The 10,697-nt window shown below is 38.0% G+C and overlaps 1 protein-coding gene across 1 annotated transcript; it reads right to left on the bottom strand.

Annotated features, from left to right (window-relative positions):
- Nucleotides 1–5,280: 5,280 nt before the first annotated feature.
- Nucleotides 5,281–8,774, bottom strand: LOC146390201 (Fc receptor-like protein 5). The gene is made up of 5 exons (XM_084923229.1): nt 8,686–8,774; nt 7,868–8,131; nt 7,490–7,747; nt 6,053–6,195; nt 5,281–5,430 (listed from the first exon to the last, which is right to left on the bottom strand). Exons 1-4 carry the CDS (start codon nt 8,753–8,755, stop codon nt 6,059–6,061), a joined length of 729 nt encoding a protein of 242 aa, XP_084779355.1. The 5' UTR covers nt 8,756–8,774; the 3' UTR covers nt 5,281–5,430; nt 6,053–6,058.
- Between the last annotated feature and the right edge of the window lie 1,923 nt (nt 8,775–10,697).

The raw sequence follows: 10,697 nt of genomic DNA, 5'->3' as shown, positions 1-10,697 counted from the left end.
TAAACTGTGACCTGCATTTACGTCATCAATGTCAACAGAAAGAGCCGTGGATTCATCTAAATTTAAATACAGATTCCAGCAATGACGCTACTTTCATAACTAAAGGAAATGTAACAAGACAACTCTTTCTTTCAGTCAACAGCATCATCCTCATTACTGTCTGTTTCCTGTCCGTGTGTTTTTCATATTGACTCTAAAACAGAATCTAGAATCTAAAAATAACTTAATGTCTGGGGGCAGCTTACTTCTCCGGTAGGCTGCTTCATTTCTGATGAACAGTGGAAAAGTGGACTAAGCCAAACACAGCCAAACTAAACTCCACTGAGCAGCTCAGAATTGGAGCCAGCTTTATGGCATAGTGGTGAGTCAACTGCTCCTGACCTTAACTGGTAGCAGTTACTGAGAAAGTTACTGGAATTGGCCATAGTCCAGGAAACAGTGGAACACAGTTTCTCCCCAAGTGCTTTAGGTGCAAGCATGCACATTTATAAAAACAACTTAAGTGTTTTTTGGAGGGGTTTTTTTGTTGTTTGTTTGTTTTGTTATTAAATGTGACCTGTAATTACTTCATCAATGCCAAACTGAACGAGCTTTAAATTAAATGGAAAATAAAATACAGATTCCAAGCTTTACTTGGAGATAAATTATCTGAATTTCAGGAGCGGGACCATGCCTCCAAACACACCCCTGCCAGTTCTTATCTATATATGACCCCCCAGTTCTACAAGCTGTTCATTTTTGATGTACCTCTTTCTTTATCTTGGGATGCAGGCAGGATACAATGGCTGCTGTTTTGCTCATCTGCAGGCGCATGTGCCTGCCTCCCAAATGGTACCCCAGATACTGTACCACCCTCTGTCTGACTGCACACATCTTCGGCTTGGCCATGAGTCCCATCTGCCTCAGAGGCTCGGCCAGACACTGCACATGCTCTGTCCAGGTGTCATGCTGCTTCATACTTGGATGATGACATCATCCAAGTATGAAGCAGCATATGCGGTGTGTGGTACATGAGGCTGTACTGTACTGCATTGCAAAATGCTGTTGCAATGCAGCAACATCTGCATTATTCTATTCTACTAATGAGGTAATTGCAGGTCACATTAAATTGAAAAAAGAAGAAGAAGATATTTTTATAAATGTGTGCTCCAACCTTAGGCACTCAGGGAATGTTCCACTCTTTCCTGGACTATGGCCACTGTTTCCTGGACTATGGCCATTTCCAGATTTTTTATTATTGTTTTCAGATGCAGTTTTTAAAAAAGGGAAAACAAGAAGAACTTATCTTTCAGTTAGTGCTCACATGAAGAGAGAAACATTTTGTGGAGGATTATTGTTTCTTGATTTATAGAAATGTTTTGTTGGCTTTTGTTTAAATAACTGCTTCAGAAAATGGCTGATCTCTCTCTCTCTCTCTCTCTCTCTGAGTGGACATGGTGGGTGGGTGGATCTGGGGATGCAGAATGACTCCATCACAGTTGTGGTCAGGTTGTCTGGGGTGTGGAGAATTTTTTTCGGTAACTGCTATCAGTTAAGGTCAGAAGCAGTTGACTCACCATGAGGTCACGGTTTCCTTCCACATACAGCTTTGCAAAAATTTCATAAAAAGCATTTGCAGCAACAAAAAACTGTTTCTGTGATGCTTAGAGCTCAAATTGCACTACTGGAAACAGTTTATTTTGATGCATATGCTGTTTTTTTGCAAATTTGTATTATAGGATTTATTTTTGTTTTTCCTGCAGTATATACAAATTGATGTAACTCAAAAATAAACCTATGAAGTCACTCAAAATAAATATCCTGTGGTTGGAAACTATTTTGTGCAACTTTTTTATATTTACAGTTTTGAGGAATAAACCTCTTAATTTTCTCTAACTAGAAATATATGTAAAAAAAAAAAAAAAAAGCCAAAAATGTTTTTTTAATTTTTTGTAGTTTATTGCACTTTTTTGCAATTTATGTAGTAATTATGCACTTAATGCATACATATTATTAAAATCTGGGCTACAATGGTTGTATTGATGTATAGCAACTTGAAATGCTCCCAAAAATGGCACTACAGCATGTAAAAATATAAAGATAAGCTCTGGCGGACTTGGTTCTATGGTAGGTCTTAAAGGGTTAATGCCAATCGAAAGAGCAGTAAATTCACTGTAAAATAAAATACAGGTTCCACCAGGGATGCTGCTTTTTTAACTAAGGAACATTTCACCTTGAAACTCCAGTCAGAAATTTTGATCAGCAGCATTATCCTGTGTGTTTCATGGACAAAATGTAGTTTCTTAAGCTCCGCCAGACTAATAATAGAGGCTCATTTTGAAACAACAGTTACTCCAAAAAAAGTTTTTCACTCAGTGTGTCCCATTTTTGGCAGTAAGAGAGGGGCGTTAGTTTCACTCTGAACCACAGGATTGCTGCTCAGGGACATCAGTACATCACACTACTATTTTCCAGGTTTTTGCAGACCTTTTCCATGCTGCTGTCTACACATACAGTGAATGTTTAACAGAAGTATGGTGCATACTGTTTCTGTATTTGTTAATAGAATAGAATAATGCAGATGTTGCTGCATTGCAACAGCATTTTGCAATGCAGTACAGTACGGCCTCATGTACCACACACCGCATATGCTGCTTCATACTTGGATGATGTCATCATCCAAGTATGAAGCAGCATGAGTCCAAGTAAAACTTAGACTCATTACGTTCTGGACCTGTGAGCGAAGCTCCTGGTTCTTGGTAGGTTATTACGAGAGAATTTGCTTCAGGTCCAGGAAGCAGTATCTGTACAACACAGAGTCTTGACTTAGACATGTTTCACCAGGAAACAAAGTGTTTGTAATGCTTCTTAGTTAAGCTCAAAGTTACTTCCTAAGTGGCAAGGACTTTGTGATCAGACAGCAAGGGGGAGACATAGACTATGAAGTGGTGTATTCAGACACGACTTCAATCATACAAATGTATTACCTCAACTTCCTCAAAGCATGAGGGGGACTTGAAGAGATCTGTGTCTCTGGTGAGGTAGAGAAAGACTGAATTGAGTGAATTGGGGCCTGAGGTGCAGTTCAGGAAAGAAAATAGTAGTTTAGACCAGTTGTTGTGCACATAGATTCACAAATCCCACCAGAACATGGAGCTGCTGACTAAGTAATTAACAATATAATGATACATTTGTTTATTTATAAGAACATTATTGTCCACTGACTGTATGTTGAGCAAATAGTGGACCCAAATGCAGACAAAAAACTGAATGTAGAATGAATAAAAAGCCCTTTGTTAAGGGTGATTATATGAGTACAAATAACAAGATAAAGTGAACAGGGACGAAAACTAAACTAAAACCTAAACTGGAAGAAACTAAACTATGACAACTATGACAAAAGACATGAACATGATTCAGGGCAGGAGCATGTGAGAAGCTATGAGGAAAAAACATGAACATGGAACATGAGCATGACCTGAGTTGAATCGTGAAATACGTGAGCTTAACGTTACGTGGAGGAAAGAAACACAGATGATCTGACAAAGACTGAATGAAAACACACAGACTAAATACACAGAGGGGTAATGAGGGAAGTGGAAACACCTGGGGAAAAGCTGGCACTAATGAACATAATGACATCACAGGGAAAAAAGTACAACTAAACACATTCAGCATAGAAGACACAGGACACCCAAGACTTTCAAAATAAAACAGGAAACACAGAGACATGACAACACAAACCTGACAATATGGAACACACAGACATAAAACACAGACTGAACAAAAAACAAAACACATAAACCAAGGAGACAGATGATAGTAATGGTTAAACCAAAGCTAACTCAACCATAAATAAGAATAATACAAGAACTTAAAATCAGTTCTGACGTCACTAGCCGTGTCTGGGCCTAAACTCCGCTGCAGGTCCATATATCAAACGATCACTATGGCATTACTGAGAGTTGAAAAACTGTCTAAAGTCTTTCATCTTTAATAAAATGATCAGCGTTCTGCTCTACAAGGTGTAACAATTGAGTTTAACATCCAGGCATCCATGACAACAGAATTTATGACATTTAACGGAGTTAGAAGTTAGCAGGAAGTTAGCTCGCTAGCTTCTATCTAAATACAATATAGCATGTCCTGACTGCGGGGTTTTGGAAACAAATTCAAACGTTCAGCTCTGTTATCACTTCCAACATAAATGAAGACAGAAAACTAAACAGCAGTGACGTTTGTAGGGTTACTGAAGTTTGGCTAGCTGGTATATAATGATGTGCTACGTGACCGCTAGCGACACAGCTATGTTAGCATAATATAAACAAGCTAACTTTTTTTCCACTCGAAAAGTTAACGTGAGTGTTCTCGGTGGTCAGGAATAAATGTAATCGCATGGCAGGATGCTGTAAAAGGACCAAACTTCAGCCAGGAGAACAACTGAGATAATCCATCCACAATACGAGGTTAGTCATTCATATACTGCTGCATGGGCTGGGCTGTAGTTACATCCTAAGGTTTTAAAAACTGAGCTTAAATGAATGATTAGCGGTAATAAAAGCCGAGGGAGGTCAACAGTGATCACTGACTGTTTTAGGAGCTTTTTGAGATTAAATAGAAGAAAATACAAAACATTAAACATGTTAACAACACAAAAGCCATATTAAACACAGACTACGTTAGGCCCGGAAGTAGGATTCGTCACGTCATCACTTAACGACCGGATACTACAGTACGTATATGTGTGTTTTCGTCATGGAGCATTGTGCTTAGAAAGTTGAGGGGAATGATGAATTAAATCAATTTTGGATTAAGGCAAAATGTGGAACTAGTCATCACTATGGTTAAATAACAAAGCAGCCATAGCCCCACACCTTTATATGTGCAGTGCAATACAACATATCAACTGATAGCTCCACATGTAGCTCCACATTTGGTCATTTTTAGTTTTATATTGACGATAATTATGACATTATGACACAAGAAGGACGTTCTTTGTACCCCTGCTTTCCTAAAAGAAACTTTTTATAAAATGTAATACACAGAGCAAATAAGAAACATAATACATTACTTTTTATTTGATTTTAACTACAATAATAAAGACATTACTACGTTAGCATGGGAGTGTTAGTATTGACATATGAAGACTAGCATGAAGCTTGTGTACATTTTGACATTGACATAATCATTGTTTTTGTCTTTTAAACCAAAAACACATCAAATGTGAGAATTATGCAGTTTTCAGTTCAGCGCAAACAGCAGATTGATCATCAGGTCATGAGCTAACAGTGTAGGCAAAACATCAGCTGTTAAAAAGTTAAAAAAGTAAAACAAATAAAAATGTTACTTTAATCCTGGTGATACATTGATCGTTATTGTTCATCATGATCTTCATCCTCAGACACTCCAGTCAGAGATGATCAGACTCTCTCATTGTTGTCTCAGTTTCAGCTGCAGGAGGAACAGAAACTTTACGTAGTGGGACTTTTTTTAAAGCAGAATTTAATCCCATAAAAGGAGCGTTATATAACAGTTGCACTTTCTATTGTTGCCATGAGAACTAGCTCTGACCTCTGACCTCATTAACAACAATACGAATCCCTGATGATAACTGTCTGTCTTTATCTGCTGTGACATTTTTTTACTGAAATCACGAATATTTGTCTTCACTCAGTGAACATCAACATACAAACATGCCTGAGGTCACCTGATGAGCCACAACCAAGGATCTGTTTCACAAAGTGTAATGAGTTGAGAAGCTTCGTTACACCACTGTGGTCAGTTGGCATCTACTGTCCAACTGGAAGAGGCTGCAAATGGAAGACGTGAATCTTTCACAGCAAGAGGTTAAAGTGTTGCTGCTGCTTTTAAGTTATTTTCAATCAGATGTATCCATCGCCTGATTTTATACTTGAATTATTGTTAGACTGACAAAATAAGTTTGAAAAATAGTTTTATGATGGATTTTTTTGACATTTGTTTGGCAGCTACGGTGCTGTATTGGACCTCTGACCCTGTGTGGAAATTGAATATATTATTCTAAAATATATATATTTTTTTGTTTTACTCTTACCTTGAGTCATCCTTTGCACATGGATATACACAGTATGAGTATACCAGTGAACAGGATGAACAAAAAGATTGTGTATGCCAGCCTGGGAAGAGACATCAGAGGAGGAGGAGAAGGAGGAGCAGCAGTCGTAGACGGAGCTCGAGCTGTGACACAGAAAAAGTTTTGTCATTATTTTTCCTGTTTAGGACCAAATGTTACATGAAAAGTAAATAAAGAAAATCCATCGTTCATGTAGTGTTGAAGAGTTTACTGTGTAAATGGACTAGCTCTTATAAAGCACTTTTCTACTCTCATTGAGCACTCAAAGCGCTTTATACAACTCGTACATTCACCCAATCACTTTTATCTACGGTTTTTAGTGCTTCTATCTAACATTCACTCGCATTCACACTTCAATAGATGCACCAGAGGGCAACATGGGGTTAGTATCTTGCCCAAGGATATTTGGCATGTAGACTGGAGGAGCCTGGGGTCAAACCACCAACCTTCTGGTGAGTAGGTGACCCGTTCTACCACTTGAGGTACAGCAACCCCAGTATGTGTGTATTTACATAAAAACATTCAACAGACACATCGAGGTGTGTCCGAAATGTGTTGTTTAACACTAAAACGGCCTTTCACTGCGTTTTATGGTGAAGCCACTGAATTTGCAGGAAGCAGCTCATATATAGTTTTTAATCAAAGAAACCTGAAGAGCTTCATGTGGATGACAAATTTTTCAGCAGTTTGCAGTTTGCGAATAAAAATGGGAGAGTTTGAAAAAGAACTTTGACCTTTAATTTGCGTTCACTACTGAGAATGCTAAATACAGACCCTGAACATTTTTGGGACCCTAAAAATGTTGGGACACTGTATGTAAGTAAATCTAATGCAGTGCAGGCCCATCTTGGGCCTAGTGAAGGGACAAGAGGGGGATAGGAGGCTCCTCCTTGTCTGCCGGAGACGAGGCTGGTGTGGACCTCGCTCTGGAGAAGGGATTCCTGGACTGCTGGTGGACCCGTAATGAACATCTGGCATAATTACACCAGGGAATTATAGTGAATATAGAAAATTGTATTTTTATGGGTTTTAGAATTGTTTTATTTAGTCTCCATGGGGATTTTAGTATATTGATAACATTTTATTTCATATGTTTTTTAAGAGTTGTTTTTTTTTTTTTTAATTTGTGCTCCCTGGTCTGGAAATAAACTGTTTCCGATTAGACCTGCTTGTGCCCTTGGTATTTGACTCGCTTGCTCCCCCTTGTATTTAAAATGATCATTCTATTCAGCATGACATTCTGGCGCATCAGCTTTCGTATCCGCATTACAAAGGCACCAAAAACTGAAACAGGAGGATGAGGGTTCTGATTTATAGTTTTACTCCTAGACTACTGGATACCTGTCCTTACAAGCCATCAGACGAAAGCTTCATGAAACTTAATATCATCATCATCACCTCTCACTTCCAGCCAAATCTCTGGTGACTCTCCTTTTGTGGGATGTTCACACTTGTAGAAGCCTTCGTTCTCCTTGGACACATGGATAAAGCTCAACCTTCCTTCAGACCTATTTCCAATAACAGCACCATTTCTGTAGAAAGCAGTACTGAAATTGGACGTAGACTCCTTTGCATATTTTTCCTTATAGGAGCAGTTTAGTGTCACACTGTCTCCCTCAGTCAGAGGAACAGCAGGACCCTGCAGGATGACACCAGCTGAAATGCAGAGAGAGAAACTGTGGTCTCTGACTCTGGTTTTTGTCCTTGGTTACAAAGTTACAAAAATGTGTTAATTTTATTTTCTTTAATATAAACTATCTGGCATTGCAAGCTTACTTGTCACTCTGATGTTGATGGTGTTGCTGCACTCCCCGCTGTCAGACTCACACCAGTACACTCCACTGTCTGATGGGTAGACACCTTTGATGATGCAGGATGACCCATTTAATTGGCCCCAAGTCTCACATGAAACAGAAGACCTTGTGGAGGTGTTTCTCTTCACTGTCCAGCTGCTGAAGCTACCTGGCACTGCACAGCTCAGAGTCACGGTTTCATAATAGAAGAAGACTGACCTGCTGGGATGGATGCTCAGAGTAGCAGCTGCAGGTTCAAAAACATCACGTCGAGACACATCAGTTAACATGCAGTATGTGGAGATCAATGACATGAACATCAGAGTAGAAACCTGTACTGATCGTAAGTGCTAAAAGAGACGGGAGACTCACAAAAGATTAACATGAGAGTCAGAATAAATATTCCATTAGACCAGCAAATATGAAGAGACGAGCTACAACAGCCATTATAACTAAAATTGGATTAAGATGTATATTATTCTGCTGTACATGCTTATATATAACAGTCACGGTCTGATGGGCTGTATCATTGGAGGGGCAAACAGGCATCCACTGTTTAGCATTAAAGTATAGTCTAGTGTTACATGTTACAGCTGCAGAGTCAGAACGACACCTTCTCAACTGTTTGAGGCTTTAAGAGCATTAAAAATAATAAATGAATCAATGCAGTTACACAGTGAAGACAGAAGACAAGAGGATTATTAATGTTCACACTGCACTGAAAAAGGCGACTCACAACCAATAAACCCATGTGTAAAATGAACTAAAAGTAACATCTGTAATAGAAACATATTGATTTACCTTTAACAAAATCCAAGCAGTGGATGAGAGTCCACAGTGAGAAAGTGAGAAGAGAATCCATGGATTTCATATTATAGAAAACAAACAAGTCCACAGTGTGTGGGAGAATAAAACATTTGTTTCTTCCTTCTTTAAATCAACACCCGTGTTTCAGTTTTAATCCCCGAATTAAGGAAGTGTGCTCAGATGGCCAGTTTTGCTTTTAAAGGTTACTCAGTGAATGTACTTGAAGTTTCTTTGTGTCAGTCAAAATAAGAGCTGGCTGACATAAACTATTGAAAAGTGTTTCAGTGTTTGATTATTTTATCTTACTAACCAGAGGAGACACTGGGTCATCTTTTATGAAAGGAACTTTCTAAACCAAGATTATAAGTATTTATATTACGTTATATGTAGTGTTCAGATTGCATTGAAACAAGCAACAAGTGTCAAAATGTCCACAAGGTGGAGACAGACAGACACACTAATGATGAGGACATTAGTGAGACTATTTTTCACCAGGAAGCATTTCTGATCACAGAGCTGAATTCAAGATTAAGGATATCGTTCATTGGTTTAAATATATATATAAAACAATCAGTATCAAAATAAAAGCTGATAGTTCAAATCCACTGAAAGGAGCTTTAGCTGTCAGTTTTGTAACCTTAGTCATGGCACATGTATTTATATTTGTCCACATTTAATTTGTGTAGATTATAATATACATGTGGGCAAACAGACCAAAGGACAACTTTTACAAGAGGGCAATAGCCGTAATCAATGCTAACAGCTGAACTTATTAGCTACCTCCCTGTACTTTTTGGGGGGGTAACAACAATAACAATAATAATATTTAAATTTATAACAAGGTATAATGATAACAATAATGTGCAATAACCATACACTTCTTCTTCTTTTTATTACTCAAGTTACTGTGTTGTGTTGTACATAGTGCAAATGTGGGACAGTTTTTCCAATTTCATTGTAGTATGTATGACTGTACAATGACAATAAAGAGTTATCTTATCTTACATTTATGTTGCATATTAGTTTTTGCAATATTATTTTTTTCTATTTATATAGTTCATTATCACTTATCTTACCTTATAATTTATTTGTGTGACATAAGTTATTTTTTGTGGCACCTTGTTGGACGTAATTTTGGTTCATCCATAATGTTTACAGTAGGAATGTTTTTGAAGTGTAACATGTGTCATGTGCATCAGGAAGATAACAGAGTAAAACGTTGAGTGCACACTGTCTTCCTGTGTTGGTGGTTATTAAAGAAGATATTTCTTTCATATTTCATCAGAAAAGAGCTGTCTCTGAGAGAGATCTTAAACATTTAACGGTCCTGAAACTATCAAATGGCATGAAGCAGAAAGCCTCGCTCATATAAGGTTATTACCTGGACTTCCTTATATGAACAAAATGCAATGGAGTACACAATTCTAGCCTCTTATGTTCAATACAATTTTGTTTTGCTTTTGAGACTCAAATTCACAGTGGTAATTTACTCAAGTGCTGTGCACAACAAGCGAGTCCTGTATTTCATGACATTTGTATTATGTCTATACTCATGCAGCACATTTTGAAACATGCTGTGGTTGCTGGACTGTTTGCTCTCCTTTTAGTTGTGGTGAGAATCACAGGAAATTGACAAGGTCAGAAATCATAAGGACACCCATGCCTCACACGTTCTTTGCTTACAAGGAGAGTAGCAGATGCTGCACGAAGCTTAAACAGTAGGCAAATAGTTGGTTCTTATGAAAGAAAACCATTTCTTGATGTAAGCTGGAGTGGTAATCATTTCCAGAGCCTTGGCACCACAGTAGCATGAACATTTTAAAACAAATTCTAAAATCAACTGGGAGCTAATAAAAAGAGAATAAAATAGGGATGATATGAGGTTACTTGCTACAGTGTGTTAAGAGTCTGGCTTCAGCATCGTGTATTGCCTTGAGACATGAAAGCGATGATTTATCTAAGCCAATAAATACAGGAATACAATAATCTAGGTGCAATGACACAAA

This window comes from Perissodus microlepis, chromosome 3 (genome assembly GCF_051167445.1).
Source record: "Perissodus microlepis isolate ML-2025 ecotype Zambia chromosome 3, ASM5116744v1, whole genome shotgun sequence".
In the NCBI taxonomy this organism is placed as follows: domain Eukaryota; kingdom Metazoa; phylum Chordata; class Actinopteri; order Cichliformes; family Cichlidae; genus Perissodus; species Perissodus microlepis.
This window is presented reverse-complemented; position numbering and strand designations above follow the sequence as displayed.